Below are 18,829 nucleotides of genomic sequence, written 5' to 3'. Positions count from 1 at the left end.
TGTCAACTATAAAGCAATGTGTGTCTGGGTCATGTTCACTTGGAATAAAACAAAATCGAAATAGAAATGGAGAGGTACTGTCGGAACTTGAAACACACCTTTTTTGGCAGTTGCATAACCTTTTAAAGGTCCCAACGAGCAGTGATAATCATGTTTTTCATCAACTTGGGTGATATTAGGATGAAACCAGTTCAAAGTAGTATGACCCAAGTATGAAAAATTACTATTGCTTTTACATTGATAAAGTTTGGTCAGAAAGTTACTGTTGTGACTGGACGCCAGTGTAAATTTAAGGTTACACTACCTTCTGAAGAATGAAGACATCTGACAACAGTGGCTGCTTTTATTTCGGGTGGACAGGCTGCACCAAAGATTGTGTGCAGTGCACATTTAGAGCGAAGTTGTTTTATCATTTGGGGAGAACATTCTATCGGTCTGGCCTGGAAGGTAATCCTGAAGACGGATGCTGTACTACCATTGACAGTGGCTCAGTGGATCTTGCAAGCGCTGACCATAATGTAAATATCAGAGTTTGAGGAGTCTGACACAGTAGCCAACATTTTGGGGGCGGGATCGGGGCACTAATGTTAGATAATGTCACTGTGGCTGCTTTGACTTGTGAACAGTATATTTTCTGTAACAAATCTGATAATCACTATGTGTTTTGTTCTTCCATCCCTAAGCCAACTACACTGAGTCTGAGAACTGGCAGCACACAGCTGGCATGAAGGAATGTTGTCCACAAAAAGAGTTGTGGTGTGCAAAATATTTGTAATTTCCATTGTGTGGGTTGGAGCTGTGTATTATTATTCCACCTCATTTCGTCTTGCCACTATCATCAAGCTGTAATGATAGACATTTTAGAAAATTAAACATCTACTGTCTGCAATACAAAATCAGCTTCCCCGAGGCAAAGAAGAGGAGATATGCTGCGAAGCCTGTGAAGACAGACCCAACATACTGTAAGTCATAGTTATTCATTTCAAATCTGCATCAATTTAGCATTTCAGACACACAAAAATTCCAAATACAAACATTGAAAGGTTTTACAAAAAAGTGCACAACCAAATATTGCATATTTCAAATTGAGAACTTCAAAATCACCAGAAAACACATTGTAGAATGAGTAGATCACTACATCAACGAATTGATAGCATAATAACTCAGAACAGTAATAAAATAATCAATTTAATAAACATTACAGGCTACGTAGACAGGCTCCTGGATCTCCTCTTCAACAATCTCATACTGTTATTAAATGGGGCTTGTAAGGCAAGACTCTCAACTTTAATACTTCTTATTCTTTGGAATGCTACTCCTCTTACACTGTTTACCATAGAAACATCATTCAGACTTTATAACATGCAGAGGGGTCAGGACCAATGTGTTTGTATACACAATTTTGATATCTTTTATACTTTTTTTAAATGATTAAGCTTTTAGTAATAACCATCTTCTTCCACTTTAGGGCTGACTCCATTTAGTCGACTGGTCGATAGGCTGTTGGTCGAGCAATATTTCTTTTAGTCGAGCGGTGGCAAATATATATATTTTTTCATGGAACACCTGTCTCAGTGGACTAATCCATTGAGTAGGCTGCGGGGATGCCACGGTCCAAGAAGAAGGGGAGTGTGGCTCAGCTGCACAAGGCACGTCTCTACAGAATGTGCTCTCTCCCGCCATTTTGTGCATATTCATTGTTTCATAACTTCATTGCTGTGTTTATCAATTTCCCATTACATATATCACCAGTAGTAGCCTACATTTACCGTTAATTCACATAATTTATAATCTGCAATGTTTGTTTGGTTACGGTAATTTCTGTTAATGCATAAAATATATTATTATTATTACAGTCGTTTACCGTTCTCATTGTCAGAGTGGACACATTGTTTGCAGAACTCACAACCTATGCTACACTTGTGAGAAACAAGTTTTTGTTTTTTTCATTCCATTCACGAAGTTATTCATCGTCTGTTTGAAACGCTCCTGCCAGTGTTGAGTAAGGACACGCACCTGATTACGCATATAGAAGTAGGACTAGTCTACATGGCCTGCGCCATGATTAGTATTTCTGATTGTCTTAACTCACCACCAATAATGAGCTGTGGAACTTCTCAAAGTAATTTTTGCTTCAGCTCAAACAACAAGTAAACAGAGTCTGTTTTTAGAATCAATTAAGAATGACAATAATTCCTCAAAGTATTTGAAAAATCTTTCCAGCTCTTTCCATTTCGATAACCACTTGGCAAGAAAGGGAAAAATGTAATGCTCTGATCCAGTGGAAACGTCATAAAATAGCTGGTTACTTCTTATCCCTTGCACAAATAGCCTACAGCAGGAAACTCTGAGGAAAGAGAATATTTTATACAATGTTACACGTTTGCTAGTGTGAGTTTCCTACCAACAGAATTGATAATGATACAATGTTTCAAGTTCGTTGCAGACAGGCCATGCACAGCCAATGTGATTTATAGGATATTTAATTTTAGCAGGATATTTTCTACCTGCAGGCAGCAATGTTTTTATTAGTTTATTTATTATTATTATATTATTACTATTTTAGTAGGCTATTTTTACATAGCTGGCAATGGCAATAAATGTTACTTTTAGATTTGTATAAGACTATTATAAATTAAATGAAACTGTTTAACAAAAATGTGCATATGAAAATTATAACTGGCATGCAGATCGGTAGAAAACACATATACAACATGATGCTGCCACCACCATGCTTCACCGTAGGGACGGTGCCAGGTTTCCTCCAGATGTGACACTTGTCATTCAGGCCAAAGAGTTCAATCTTGGTTTCATCAGACCAGAGAATATTGTTTCTCATGGTCTGAGAGTCTTTAGGTGCCTTTTGGCAAACTCCAAGCGGGCAGTCATTTTTTGCAAATGTCCATATCTAAAAACCTGTTTTCGTTTTATCATTCTGGGGTACTGTGTGTAGATTGATGAGGATTTTCATTTATTTAATACATTTTAGAATAAGGCTGTAACGTAACAAAATGTGGAAAAAGTCAAGGGGAATGAAAACTTTCCGAATGCACTGTATAGTTGATTTTATTAAAACACAAAGTGTACGTCTTTCGACCAATCTTTTGATCGAAAGAAAAGATGACTCTCGGTCGACGGAAGATTTTTTGTTGTTGTCTGGGACAGCCGTAATACACTTCCGTGGGACTTCCTCAACATTCTAAAGGTCCCATTGTGACATCATCACTTCCAACACTCCATTCACTGTAAATGCAATAATGCAACTTTTGACACAAATCAGCTACTTTGACCACAACTTAAACAAAAATTTAAGAGCGTATGAAATCTTCCTCTACTTCTCTGTTTTTAAAATTGGAAATCTGAACAGAATTTTCTGATACCGATCAAACGTTACAGCTGTTAAAGTAACCGCATCCACATTCTCTAACTTTTTATAAACAACTGGATCGGTGCGCAAGCTCTGCTCCATGAGTGATGAGCAGGATTTCCAACCACTCACATTCTCTGGTCACCAGGTAAGCAGTTCGAAAAGCTAGCCTATTATTTAAGGTTTAGGGGCAAGAAATGTATCCTACCTTGGCTACAACAACCCAATGTAATGAAGAATGTTATTATTGTTGTCAAGTAGAAAACTAGGCTGTAAACTCCAGTGAATAGCCTATGTAATTTGAATAACGCTCAGAAGCTTGGCAGTTTGAATGCATATTAATTTCAAAATAAGTGCATCTAGGTTGCCTGATTGGGCAAACATTTGGATCAGTTATGTTTTTTTTTGTGGAAGGTTACCCGAAATGTTTGACCCAAGTTAAGCAATTTAAAGGCAACGGTATCAAATACTAATTGAGTGAATGTAAACTTCTGACCCACTGGGAATGTGATGAAAGAAATAAAAGCTGAAATTAATCATTCTCTCTACTATTATTCTGACATTTCACATTCTTACAATAAAGTGGTGAACCTAACTGACCTAAAACAGGGAATTTGTACTAGGATTAAATGACAGGAATTGTGAAAAACTGAGTTTATGTCACGTTCCTCGTATTCTCCCTCATCGGAAGATATGTCGAAATCACTCGATGACCAATACGCAGCAGGTTGACTGTTCCACATCATCTTTATTTTAGATGGAAACGACAAAACAAAATAAACACGCAGAGGAGAAAGGTGACAGTTTCACAGGTGAAACGAAACACAGTGCAAAATTACAATTACCCACAAAAATCAAACAAACACACCCCACTATATGGGACTCTCAATCAAAGGCAGATAGACAACACCTGCCTTCAACTGAGAGTCCCAACCCCAATTAACCAAACAAACATACTCACTAAACTCCACATAGAAATACCTAACCTAGAACCTACCCCAACACTCACAACCCCACTATACCATAACCAAACATAACTGCCACGTCCTGACCAAATATAATACAAAAAAACCTAAGTATATGGTCAGGACGTGACAGTTTAAATGTATTTGGCTGTATGTCACCCGTTGAGCAGGTTTGGGATGCTCTGGATCGATGTGTACGACAGCGTGTCCCAGTTCCCGCCAATATCCAGCAACTTTGAAACAGAGTGGGACAACATTCCACAGGCCACAATCAACAGCCTGATCAACTCTATGCGAAGGAGATGTGTCGCGCTGCATGATCCAAATGGTGGTCCCACCAGATACTGACTGGTTTTCTGATCCACGCCCCTCCTTTTTTTTTTAAAGGTATCTGTAACTCAGTAAAATCTTCGAAATTGCTGCATGTTGCGTTTATATTTTTGTTCAGTGTAGATATCCTGCTCTGTTAAATGTTGGTCTGCACTATAGTACATACAAATATAGTCCAGCTATAAGTCCATGAAACCCATTGTGTGTGTGTTTCCACAGAGTGACAGTTGCAGTTCCCACTGAACTGTGCCTGGCAGTGACACAGCGGCAACTACGATACGGGACAGGTTTTTAAAAACAATTACAATACAGACAAACAATGGGCAGTGAGCACATGCAGAGCAGAAGGACATGTAGCCCATTGTTTACCTTATTACCTGGCAATGATCACAAGGGTGTTTCAAAGAGCTGTCAGTCAAGGTGAGCTCATGAATATAAGCTCCCCGCCCACTGAGCCTGTTCTGTCAGACTTCCTGATAGTTAGCATGAGAGAAAAGGTACAATTTCTTCAATTGTGAGCATTTCAATAGCGTACAAATATTATGGGTGATGTTTTGGTCACTCAAGGGCTATTTTTAGTCGGGAAATAGGATGACTGTGTGGAACCTTTAAAAACGGTGTGACCTAATGAGGGCGAGTCTCACCTGGGTTATAATGGAAGATGATGTTGAGCAGGTCCTGGTCTCCCCATGTGATGTTGAGTTTATACTTCTGCAGCAGAGGCATCAGCAGCTCTTCCCATTGGAGGGGGACTGACGTCATGTCATTCTGTAACAATAAGTCATAGTAGCGACAGAAACAAAATGTTCAGTGACAGTGTGCACCACTTTCATTCTTACATCTTACATGACGGATGTGACACAATATAGATGGAAAACTATTGACATCAAACTCCTGACTGACACCAAACAGTCAACACATTGTTTAATCCTTTCTGTGTTTGAAACATGCCAATATGACCATTGCGCAGCACACAGCTGGTGAGCAATGTTCCCTCCACTGCGTGCACCATGCAGAAGAAATATCAGCGCGCTCAGAGAAGCACGAGATTGAACGTAACTCAACTTTCTAGAGTTTCCCCCGTTAGTTGACACTATCAACGTTTCCTTTTGCTGTGGGAAGTGTGATCGAATCAAAGCAATATTAGCGAATTTCAATGCAACATACCGAAACAAAACAAACTCTGCAAGACTTAGTATGCATAACTAACTATGCAATAGATTTTGTTGTAGGCAGAACACATTGAGTAGGATTCTATTGCATCGACAGCATGATTTAGACCTGTACTCTATACATACCGGTGCGCCATAACCAATCAGAGCCATAGTAGGCCTATATGCAAATAGACCATTGCCATATGTGGATCTGTGCCATTCACTTTTAACTGGACTGTGTTTAATTCACGTGGTCGTGAGTAGATGTGTCTGTTTTGAGATCAAAGCGAGACCTGCATGTAGCCACGTGTGCACATTTCGCTAGTAAGAGAGATATTATCCAGGTTATAGCTCATTTCTAGTCAGCAATGGGGGGGTTGCTTCCTACAAGAGCACAAAACGTGTGCATTTCTAGACATCTTTGAAAAGCAAGTCAGGTAAAGAGCTTTTTTTCTGTCTTAAAGGGGAAGTGTTGTATTTTGAGACTGGCTTGAATAAGCTAAGTAAGTAACCATTAGGCAGAGCATAATTTGTCTGATTCTCTGTAATAATGGAATAGGGATGATAATAATGTGTTTTATTTTGTAAAGTGGTTTCTTGCATCAAGCACAACATTTTCAGTCACCTCCTTGTCTGAAGGGCAAGTGGATAAACATATTGATGTCAAGCCCTGTATGTTTTTTTTCAAAAGTCTCATGGAATGTAGACCTACATTGAACACCACACATTGGCTGCTACTGAAGGACAGAACAGCTATTCTACTGCAGCCCTCATCCTCCACACACAACACCCGTTCTGCTGGTCACATTCTGTTAAAGGTCCCCAAAGCACACACATCACTGGGTCGCTCCTCTTTTCAGTTCGCTGCAAGTAGCGACTGGAACGAGCTACAAAAAACATAAAAAATGGACAGTTTTATCTCCATCTCTTCATTCAAAGACTCAATCATGGACACTTCCTGACAATTGTGGCTGCGTTGCGTGATGTATTGTTGTCTCTACCTTCTTGCCTTTGTGCTGTTGTCTGTGCCCAATAACGTTTGCACCATGTTTTGTGCTGCTGCCATGTTGTGTTGCTACTATGTTGTTGTCATGTGGTGTTGCTGCCTTGCTATGTTGTTGTTTTAGGTCTCTTTATGTAGTTTTGTGGTTTGTCTCTTGTCCTGATGTGTGTTCTTACCTATATTTTAATCCCATCCCCGTCTACGCAGGAGGCCTTTTGCCTTTTGTAAGCTGTCATTGTAAATAAGAATTTGTTCTTAACTGACTTTCCTAGTTAAATAAATAAAATGTCCATGTTAAAATGTTATGAGATGCATTTTCTCCATTGTTTTGGATGGTAGACCACTCTGGTAGGCCTACATTATGATCTAATAGAACTGTATCTTAAAGTGGGTACTGCCTTAGTGTTCACAGTAAACGTGTGCCGGAAGTTGCACAGAATTTTCACATTGTTCAAGTTTGCGCTTAGCAGACCTGTTCAAGTTTGCGCTTAGCAGACCTGAAATGTGCTAAGTGCTGACATTTTTTGAGGGAACATTGCTGGTGAGACAGTTTGTGAGTCATGCAAAAGAATGGCAACAGTGAACTCCTCTGGTCGAAGCTGGTGGTGCAAGACACTTACAGAAAATGTCTTGGCCAACATGACTAATTGAGAACCTAACAGAAGGTGCTAAAAACAAGCTGAGAAGCTTCAAGAGATCTTGACAGTTCCCTCTTTCCCTAATAAAATAATAGAACATTCTTTTCACCTTTCATTTCCCACCTCCCATCAAGCACTGACACACACACACACACACACACTAACTTACCTTAGAGTATTTATCTCTCATCCTGGTCATGTTCATGACCCCAGAGTTCACCCCCCGTTCTGCTATAGTATCTTCGTGCTCCAGGGCCATGGCTGCTAGCTGGGTAGAGTTGAAGAGACTCAGAATAGACCAGATCTCCTCTACAGGCTGAAGGAATAGGATGTCTTTGTCCACTTGCAGCAGAGATATCACGTCCTTTAGGATCAGCTAAAGAGGAGGGACAGAGACTGAGGTGAGAGGTTTAAGGTCAGAGTCAGGATCTCTTTGTCCACGTGCAGCAGAGATTCCACATAATTTAGGATCAGCTAGAGAGGAGGGACAGAGACAGTGAGAGGTTAGGGAGTCTTCGTCCACCAGGGACTTTATGTCCTTTAGGATCAGCTAGAGAGGAGGGACAGACAGTGAGAGACAGGATGTCTTCATCCACATACAGCAGCCTCTATTACATCTAGGCTACCTGCCGCCCCAGTTCTCAGCAAGGTGGACACTACACAGTCCTTCATATGCATAGCCAAGTTCAGGTTTGCTTTGACACACAGGTTTAGATAACTAGTTAAAAATATAAACACAACATGCAACAGTTTCATTGATTTTACTGAGTTATTATTATACTTTTATTTCAACAAGGAACACAGACTGAGACCAAGGTCTCTTTTACAGCTGGGCCCTGCATATACATGTTTACACATACAGTTTAGGTACAATGATTAAGAAACTACACAAGACAAACAAAACGATCACAGATAACACAAAAAATACAGCAGCAGATTGTTACATTTACACATAGGTTATTCCCCTAACAACACAAATACAGTTCATATGAGGAAATCAGTCAATTTAAATAAATTCATTAGGCCCTAATCTATGGATTTCACATGACTGGGAATAGAGATGTGCATCTGTTGGTCACAGATACCTTTAAAAAAAAAATGGGTCTCACAATGGGCCTCAAGATATTGTCACGGTATTTTTGTGCATTCAAATTGCCATCAATTGAATGCATTGTGCTCGTTGTCCGTAGCTTATGCCTGTCCATACCATTACCTCACCACCACCATGAGTCACTGTTCACAACGTTGACATCAGCAAACCGCTCACCCACACAACGCCATACACGTGGTCTGCGGTTGTGAGACCGGTTGGACGTACTATCAAATTCTTTAAAACGATGTTGGAGGCAGCTTAAGGTAGAGAAATTAACATGAAATTATTTGGCATCAGAGAACAGTCAGTTCAGAACAAATTCTTATTTACAAGCCCCTGGCCATGCAGGAGGCCTTTTGCCTTGTGGTAGGCCGTCATTGTATATAAGAATTTGTTATTAACTGACTTGCCTTGTTAAATGAAGGCCTTTGGAGGCGTGCGACTCCAAAGGCGAAGCTACCGGTAGTTGACACTGAAAAGACAGTGAAAACCATAAGCAGCAGAACTGCATGAAGATAACATTGGCTGGCTAGTTAGCATGCTAGCTACCTGTGTTTACATCATTGGTTTACATCAACCTTGCGCCTCACCTTGTGTCAAGAAACCAAAGAAAGATGAACGATGACAGAAAGATTTGGGTACGTGTATCTGGATGTCTGGAACGCACACTTTGGTTTGCGGGACAATTTCCACTACGATAAAATAGTTTCCTACTAAATACCTTAGTAATTAGTTATGAAGGAAAGACATCAGGAAATATTAGCCGTACAAACGTCTGCAATGCCGCCTCATGTATACCTGTGTAGGCCTACATGTATGTTTCTGACATACATGAACTAAAATAAAGACACACTGTTTAAAATTAACAAGCATGTCAAGTTATCCAGACTCGGTAGATACTTGTTCAATCAATCAATAAATCAAATGTATTTATAAAACCCTCTGTACATAATCAGTTGTCACTAAATGCTGTACAGAAACCCAGCCTAAAACCCCAAACAGCAAGCAATGCAGACATAGAAACATGGTCGCTAGGAAAAACTCCCTAGAAAGGCAGGAACCTGGGAATAAACCTAGAGAGGAACCAGGCACTGAGGGCTGTACCGAGTGGAGATTATAAGAGTACATGGCCATTAAGGCCAGATCCTTCTTCAAGATGTTCAAACGTTCATAGATGACCAGCAGGGTCAAATAATAACCACATTAGTTATAGAGGGTGCAGCAGCTCAGCACCTCAGGAGTAAATGTCAGTTGGCTTTTCATAGCCGAGCCTTCAGAGGTCAAGACAGCAGGTGCAGGAGAGAGAGAGAGGGAAAGGGAGGGTTGAAACCGCAGGTAGCACGACCGGTGAAGGTTCCACAGCCGCAGGCAGAACAGCAGAAAATGGATCAGCAGCACGACCAGGTAGACTGGGCACGGTTACAACCAAGAGTCGTCGGGCCAGGTAGTCCTGAGGCGTGGTGCTCGGGCTCAGGTCCTCCAGAAGGGGAGAGAGAGAGATGGGAAAATTAGAGGAAGCATACCTAAGATCACACAGGAAACCAGATAAGACAGGAGATTTACACAAGATAGGACAGACTGACCCTACCCCCCCCATTTTTTATATGTTTGTCAAAAGAGAGATCAGGGGCCTCCCGAGTGGCGCAGCAGTCTAAGGCACTACAGATCTGGGTTCGATCCCGAGCTGTGTGGCAGCCAGCCATGACCGGGAGACCCATGACATTTTTTTATTTGATCTGAGAGCAGATTTCTTTGTTTCTTGGGACCTAGAACTAGCATCTCTGTTTTGTCCCAAGTTTAAAAGTAAAACATTTGCCGCCATCCATTTCCTTATGTCAGAAACACAGGCTTCTGGGTAGGCAATTTTGGGACTTTGCCATGTTTCATCAAAATGTACAGCTGTGTGTTGTCTGCATAGCAGTGAAAGTTGATAGTGTTTCCAAATGACATCACCAAGAGGTTGCATATCAAACATTAGGATCCCCTTCAAAACAGTCTTAATTTGTCGTGGCATGGACTCTACAAGGTGTTGAAATCGTTCCACAGGGATGCTGGCCCATGTTGACTCCAATGCTTCCCACAGTTGTGTCAAATTGACTGGATGTCCTTTGGAAACCCAGCAGCGTTGCAGGTTTTGACTCAGACCGGTGCGCCTGGAACTTACTACTATACCCCATTCAAAGGCACTTCAATCTTTTGTCTTGCCCATTCACCCTCTGAATGTCACACCCACAATCCATGTCTCAAGGCTTAAACATATATTTATTAACCGGTCTCCTCCTCTTCATCTAAACTCATTGAAGTGGATTTAACAAGTGACATCAAAAAGGGATCGTAGCTTTCAGCTGGTCAGTCTATGTCATGGAAAGAGCAAGTATCCTTATTGATGGTATCGTAAGAGGCACTAAGGTCTAGGAGCACGAGGACAGATACAGAGCCTTGGTCTGACGCCATTAGAAAAGGTCATCTTTTTGGGGGGTGGGGGGGTTTAGTGGTGCCACTGCATCTAGGGTATTATGTAAACATTACATGCAGATCCTTTTTGTATAACCTAACAGCTGTCAATGCATTTTCCAAATGACAGTCTCCTGTGTGAGGAGCGTAGAAAAAAAATATGGTGTGTACCCATCTGCCATAGCCTCGTAATTAGCAGACGGATTATCGCCTGCGCTGTCCTTGTGTGGTAGCTAACCATTCATCTAAGGTTGTGAGATCAGGCGGCTTGCGAGGCTACATCTGCCACACACTCTGAACAAGAATTGAGGATACTCAGTGTGACTGATAAATCGATCAATTAGATTTTATTTCACAATATAAACTGTTGATAACATGCTTGACTAGAAAATTCTGGAAGAGAAACTAACAATACGGTTTCATAATTTTTACTCAAAAATTATTAGACTGTAACACAATAATCGAGATTCTCATTGACGTACATACAACATGGCTGGCTATAACCAGTAACATAAAACAGTGATATGATTCAGTAACATGTGCAGTAAAATGTTAGCTGAACTACAAAATAATGCTTCATAAAACAATGAGACAGTTTCTAGGACACAGATTAAGCTTAGTCCTGGACTAAGAAGAAGCATGTTCAATGAAGATTCTCCATCAAAAGTGATTTTTAGTCCAAGACTAGACTTAATCTGTGTCTGGGAAAGTGGACCAATATCTTCTCATTAATCAATGTACACGATATACCAGCAGGTGCAAACTATCTGCTGCTAACAAAATTCATCTTTTACAATCAAGAGGTAGTCCACTTGCTTCATATTTCACCTCATAATTAGAGTTGTTGCTAAATTCTGGTCACATTCCCAAAATTCCCAGTTTTCCTGAAATCTCAGTTGGAGTAGTACTGAATGTCCTACTTATTCCCTTTTGATTCCGGGAATGTCACAACCGTGATTAGTGGAAAACGTACAGACTTTGGGTAAGTTACCGGAAATTTGCAACCCTACTCATAACGCACATTCGTATTCCTCTGTAGCTAAAACACTTGTTTACTCTGTAATAGTCCACATTGTTAAGAGAGATAGAAGCTGATCACTGATGAGTGATGACACTATTAACACCGAGGTGCTGTAAGTACATCACATGGCATTATTCAGTTGTGCATCCAGGGTTCATTCAACACTAATATATAATATATATAATATATGCCATTTAACAGACGCTTTTATCCAAAGCGACTTACAGTCATGCGTGCATACATTTTTACGTATTGGGTGGTCCCAGGAATCAAACCCACTATCCTGACGTAGCAAGTGCCATGCTCTACCAACTGAGCTACAGAGGACCAACACCATCAATACCGTTACGGCTTCAGTTCAGTTCACTCAGACCAAGGTTGTTTTCATCAGGGCACAACATAAAACGTTTTAAAACGTTGTGCAACAGAAAACAAATGAGTGTTTCTTATTGGACAGGTCCAGGTATCCCCCCCTCTTTCTAGCTTCAGTCCATTTTTCTTCTGTTTGGTGCCTACTGAACACAACCCAGATCTGAAACCAATACGTTGATGATACACAGCGTTATCCCAGCACCAAAAGCCCAGTCATTATACTTGCTCATCACGGGAAAGCAGTGTAGTATCCAACCCAATTGGAACTGGTGGTGGTATTTAGGCATGTTGAGATGTTGGGGTTAGGAGTACCAGACATGGGGTTGTTGCATTGGGTGTAATCTTGCATGCTAGAATTGTATGCAATATTCAGAGACACACTTGTCTTGTTCCATGAGACTAAGTTGGGTGAGTAGGGAGGAAATGGGGGAGGGAGTAGGGTTAGTGAGTCTCTCCGTTAACCAACGAGCCCTCCCCCCGAGGTGAGGACGACCGTGACACCCCCCTTTCAGTGTTGTCAGAACCGGTGTTGTCACTCTGGCTGTGCTGGTCTGCCGAGGCGGCACTGGAAGGAGTGGAGGCGGGCTTGGTTTTCTCCTTAAAGTCTGTGATTATGACCGTCAGGTCGCCCACCGTAACCTCCAGGTGCTGGGCACTGCTCCGGTCCACGTTTTTTAACCTGGGCCTGGGAGGGGAACAGAGACAGAGTGGTATAGATGGATATAAATGGTCATTAGAAAAACAGGAGGGGTCAATAGTATGGCTAGTCAGGATACTACAATAATGTTCCGGAACTCCAATTTGAGCAGCAGCAGCTGAAAAATGAGCTCCTACAAATATTGAAATTTACATGGTTTTTAGAGTGAAGTACATCGGAAAAAGCAAAAGAAAACTGCAAGACTGAAGAGGAGAAAAAACAAGCAACAAACAAAGAAGATAGGCTTTTGAAAAATAACTATTTTTCATAAAATTGTAGTTATCTTAGCTAGCTGAATTGTTTACCAGTTGCTAAGCAGTTGCTAGGGACTCTTTTGGAAGAAGCTAGCTAGCTAACGAAGAACAACAAAGAATATCTAGTTAACAGAAGAAAAGAAAGAGAAAATCAGGACAGAAGAAAAAGGATATCAAAGTGAAACAGTTCTCTAAAGACACAAGAGACAATAATACAAGAAACAACACTTCTGTAGCTTGTCAACTATGTGTCTGTCTATCCCTGTTCTCTCCTCTCTGCACAGGCCATACAAACGCTTCACACCGTGTGGCCGCTGCCACTCTAACCTGGTGGTCCCAGCGTGCACGACCCACGTGGAGTTCCAGGTCTCCGGCAGCCTCTGGAACTGCCGGTCTGCAGCCAACAAGGCTGAGTTCATCTCAGCCTATGCTACCCTCCAGTCCCTAGACTTCCTGGCGCTGACGGAAACATGGATTACCACAGATAACACTGCTACTCCTACTGCTCTCTCTTCGTCTGCCCACGTGTTCTCGCATACCCCTAGAGCATCGAGCCAGCGGGGTGGTGGCACTGGAATCCTCATCTCTCCCAAGTGGACATTCTCTCTTTCTCCCCTGACCCATCTGTCTATCTCCTCATTTGAATTCTATGCTGTCACAGTTACCAGCCCTTTCAAGCTTAACATCCTTATCATTTATCGCCCTCCAGGTTCCCTTGGAGAGTTCATCAATGAGCTTGACGCCTTGATAAGTTATTTTCCTGAGGATGGCTCACCTCTCACAGTTCTGGGTGACTTTAACCTCCCCACGTCTACCTTTGACTCATTCCTCTCTGCCTCCTTCTTTCCACTCCTCTCCTCTTTTGACCTCACCCTCTCACCTTCCCCCCCTACTCACAAGGCAGGCAATACGCTTGACCTCATCTTTACTAGATGCTGTTCTTCCACTAATCTCATTGCAACTCCCCTCCAAATCTCCGACCACTACCTTGTATCCTTTTCCCTCTTGCTCTCATCCAACACTTCTCACTCTGCCCCAACTCGGATGGTATTGCGCCGTCCCAACCTTCGCTCTCTCTCTCCCGCTACTCTCTCCTCTTCCATCCTATCATCTCTTCCCTCTGCTCAAACCTATCTCCTGATTCTGCCTCCTCAACCCTCCTCTCCTCCCTTTCTGCATCCTTTGATTTTCTCTGTCCCCTATCCTCCAGGCTGGCTCGGTCCTCCCCTCCTGCTCCGTGGCTCGACGACTCACTACGAGCTCACAGAACAGGGCCCCTGGCAGCCGAGCGGAAATGGAGGAAAACTCGCCTCCCTGCGGACCTGGCATCCTTTCACTCCCTCCTCTCTACATTCTCCTCTTCTGTCTCTGCTGCTAAAGCCACTTTCTACCACTCTAAATTCCAAGCATCTGCCTCTAACCCTAGGAAGCTCTTTGCTACCTTCTCCTCCCTCCTGAATCCTCCTCCCCCCCCCCCCCTCCTCCCTCTCTGCGGATGACTTCGTCAACCATTTTGAAAAGAAGGTTGACGATATCCGATCCTCGTTTGCTAAGTCAAACGACACCGCTGGTCCTGCTCACACTGCCCTACCCTGTGCTTTGACCTCTTTCTCCCTTCTCTCTCCAGATGAAATCTCGCGTCTTGTGACGGCCGGCCGCCCAACAACCTGCCCACTTGACCCTATCCCCTCCCCTCCTCTCTTCTCCAGACCATTTCCGTAGACCTTCTCCCCTACCTCACCTCGCTCATCAACTCATCCTTGACCGCTGGCTACATCCCTTCCGTCTTCAAGAGAGCGAGAGTTGCACCCCTTCTGAAAAAACCTACACTCGATCCCTCCGATGTCAACAACTACAGACCAGTATCCCTTCTTTCTTTTCTCTCCAAAACTCTTGAACGTGCCGTCCTTGGCCAGCTCTCCTGCTATCTCTCTCAGAATGACCTTCTTGATCCTAATCAGTCAGGTTTCAAGACTGGGCATTCAACTGAGACTGCTCTTCTCTGTGTCACGGAGGCTCTCCGCACTGCTAAAGCTAACTCTCTCTCCTCTGCTCTCATCCTTCTAGACCTATCTGCTGCCTTTGATACTGTGAACCATCAGATCCTCCTCTCCACCCTCTCCGAGTTGGGCATCTCCGGCGCGGCATTGCTATGCAGACGACACACAATTAATCTTCTCCTTTCCCCCTTCTGATAACCAGGCGGCGAATCGCATCTCTGCATGTCTGTCAGACATATCAGTGTGGATGACGGATCACCATCTCAAGCTGAACCTCGGCAAGACGGAGCTGCTCTTCCTCCCGGGGAAGGACTGCCCGTTCCATGATCTCACCATCACGGTTGACAACTCCATTGTGTCCTCCTCCCAGAGTGCTAAGAACCTTGGCGTGATCCTGGACAACACCCTGTCGTTCTCCACTAACATCAAGGCGGTGACCCGATCCTGTAGGTTCATGCTCTACAACATTCGCAGAGTACGACCCTGCCTCACACAGGAAGCGGCGCAGGTCCTAATCCAGGCACTTGTCATCTCCCGTCTGGATTACTGCAACTCGCTGTTGGCTGGGCTCCCTGCCTGTGCCATTAAACCCCTACAACTCATCCAGAACGCCGCAGCCCGTCTGGTGTTCAACCTTCCCAAGTTCTCTCACGTCACCCCGCTCCTCCGCTCTCTCCACTGGCTTCCAGTTGAAGCTCGCATCCGCTACAAGACCATGGTGATTGCCTACGGAGCTGTGAAGGGAACGGCACCTCCATACCTTCAGGCTCTGATCAGGCCCTACACCCAAACAAGGGCACTGCGTTCATCCACCTCTGGCCTGCTGGCCCCCCTACCTCTGAGGAAGCACAGTTCCCGCTCAGCCCCGTCAAAACTGTTCGCTGCTCTGGCACCCCAATGGTGGAACAAGCTCCCTCACGACGCCAGGACAGCGGAGTCAATCACCACCTTCCGGAGACACCTGAAACCCCACCTCTTTAAGGAATACCTAGGATAGGATAAAGTAATCCTTCTAACCCCCCCCCTTAAAAGATTTAGATGCACTATTGTAAAGTGGTTGTTCCACTGGATATCATAAGGTGAATGCACCAATTTGTAAGTCGCTCTGGACAAGAGCGTCTGCTAAATGACTTAAATGTAAATGTAATACTAACAGGGAGGGCTCAATAGTATGGCTAGTCAGGATACTAACAGGGAGGGGTCAATAGTATGGCTAGGGAGGATACTAAGAGCAGGAGGGGTCAATAGTATGACAGGTTTGGGTACTAAGAGCAGGAGGGGTCAACATTATATTAGTTAGGGTACTAACAAGGAGGGGACAATAGTATGGCTAGTTAGGATACTAAGAGGGAGGGGTCAATAGTATGACTGGTTAGAGTACTAAGGGGAGGGGTCAATAGTATGACTGGTTAGGGTACTAAGGGGAGGGGTCAATACTATGACTGGTTAGGGTACTAACAGGGAGGGGTCAATTGAAACCTGTGAATGATTTTGATGAAATGTAATAATCATGTAAATCATTGGACTAATATAAGATGATTGAAATCTTCTTCAACATTCATAGTATCGTTGCAAATATGTTGTTCAAACATAGGTTCCTCCTTACCTCATCTTCTTGTGGCTGTTCTTTTTCAGTGTTGGTTCCTTTTCACTCTTATCTTTCTCCGATTTCTCCTTCTTCTCTTTTTTGGGTTGTGTGGGTGAAGCAAACTGTGGAGTGACTTGCTGGGCGACAAGTTGGGAGACAGGGCGAGGCTTCCTAAAAAAACAGAAACAAGTGTGACTATTATTGTTTACCCTGCCTTTATGTACATATCTACCTTGTACCCCTGCACATAGCCAGCAGATTCCAACCATACCGTTTACACCGTAGCAATGGTAGTGTCAGCCAATCAGCTCTTTTGTTGTTCAACACTACACGCCAATCCATAATGGCTGCTGTGGCTACTGCTAGCTAACATGAGGACAAAAAGGTCAGTTTTCCAAGAAAACTAGCAGTATTTCTTCAACGTATCACGCCGGCTCCACGGTATCTTAATGTAACCGTGATTGCATTCCAACCCCAGTGCAGCTCAGTGTAAACAAGCGTAAGGGAATCTGCTGGCTACCCTGCACAGTGATCTGGTACTGGTACTCCCTGTATATAGCTTTATTCTTGTGCATTTTATTCTGTGTTACTATTTGTATTTTTCTTATTTTTAACTGCATTATTGGAAAGGGCTTATAAACAAGTATTTATTGGTAAAGTCTACATCTGTTGTATTCAGCGTGTGAGACAAAATCTATTTTATTTGAATATTAAGCCATTAACAGAATTATGCACTGCATATTTATGAACACTGGAAATTTACTGGGGTCCTGTTTAGCTAGAGTCCTATTGTATGATGCATTTTATTTCTTTATTTAACCAGGTAGGCCAGTTGAGAACTCATTCTCATTTACAACTGTATGCATTGTATGGTAAAGTGGACTACCATGAGGAAACACACTGCACATAGACAAATACTGCACAGGGACAACATCTTACAGGGTACAGTGTTGACAACTGACTACTTTCCCTGGAAAATGTTCCTGATCAATTTTGCATCCCAAATCGAAATGTTAGTTTTATCCCTTTATTGAATATATATATATATATATATATATATATACACACAATTGACAACCTGCCACACTAAATGGACCATAGAATCTGGCAAATAATGTCCCCAAATTAGAAGTGTCTCATTCAGACTAACCACTTGAATTTGAGCTATGACATGACAATGATTGATGAGTCCTCTGTTGTAGCTTTAGCAGCCTGATTGATACAGTTACAGTTAATAGTAATCACTAACTGTATCTACAGTCTGAAACTACCAGGACATAATTTCTTTGATTTTCTTACCGTGTTGACGTTCCCTTTCTGACATCGCACATCATGCACTTGAACGCCTCGGCGGTGTTCCTGAACGTACAGACGCTACAGTCCCAGTATCCATCGTCCGAACAGGGCTTCGGTTGCCGCTTCGGCCTTCAAAGAAAACACGCACACAGAGATGGGGCCCAACACTGTCAACATAGACATTTAAGCTAATATATTAATGAATGTGTGTATAATTTTTTTTATATATATAAAAAAAAACACAACGATACAAACGACTCTTATTTGAGTCGAATGATCAGATTCGTCCCATAAAAGAGCCAATCGGCCGCCATGAAGATACAATGTAGCTAGCTAGCTAGCGGCGCTACTCATCCATTGGTCGCGCACTGTTTACAAGTGTTCATCACATATTTAGGCCATTTTTCAATATAAATATATTTATAAATATATAAGTATTTTTACCGTGTGGGGCTCTTCTTGTCTCCCATCGTATAAAACCTGTATTTGTTTGAGCTCAATATTGGTTAATTTGACGGGCAAATGACCAAAGCCGCTCTCTCAGTTGTCTTGAAAACTCCAGTCGAGTCGAGGGATCGTGATCACGTGGTAAAGCCT

At 42.7% G+C, this 18,829-nt stretch overlaps 1 protein-coding gene across 1 annotated transcript; it reads right to left on the bottom strand.

Annotated features, from left to right (window-relative positions):
- Window positions 1–11,325: 11,325 nt before the first annotated feature.
- On the bottom strand, window positions 11,326–18,822 carry LOC106561625 (YY1-associated factor 2). The gene is made up of 4 exons (XM_014125751.3): window positions 18,677–18,822; window positions 18,236–18,361; window positions 16,955–17,107; window positions 11,326–13,082 (listed from the first exon to the last, which is right to left on the bottom strand). The coding sequence occupies exons 1-4, from the start codon at window positions 18,700–18,702 to the stop codon at window positions 12,839–12,841; spliced, it is 549 nt and encodes a 182-aa protein (XP_013981226.1). The 5' UTR covers window positions 18,703–18,822; the 3' UTR covers window positions 11,326–12,838.
- Between the last annotated feature and the right edge of the window lie 7 nt (window positions 18,823–18,829).

This window comes from Salmo salar, chromosome 10, assembly GCF_965601325.2.
Source record: "Salmo salar chromosome 10, fSalSal1, whole genome shotgun sequence".
In the NCBI taxonomy this organism is placed as follows: domain Eukaryota; kingdom Metazoa; phylum Chordata; class Actinopteri; order Salmoniformes; family Salmonidae; genus Salmo; species Salmo salar.
This window is presented reverse-complemented; position numbering and strand designations above follow the sequence as displayed.

Coding starts and splice junctions, on each gene's coding strand:
- LOC106561625 (XM_014125751.3), bottom strand. CDS start 18,702: ATGGGAGACAAGAAGAGCCCCACACG. Junction 18,362..18,676: donor GACAAGAAGAGCCCCACACG/GTAAAAATACTT, acceptor TTTTCTTTGAAG/GCCGAAGCGGCAACCGAAGC. Junction 17,108..18,235: donor AGAAAGGGAACGTCAACACG/GTAAGAAAATCA, acceptor CTGTTTTTTTAG/GAAGCCTCGCCCTGTCTCCC.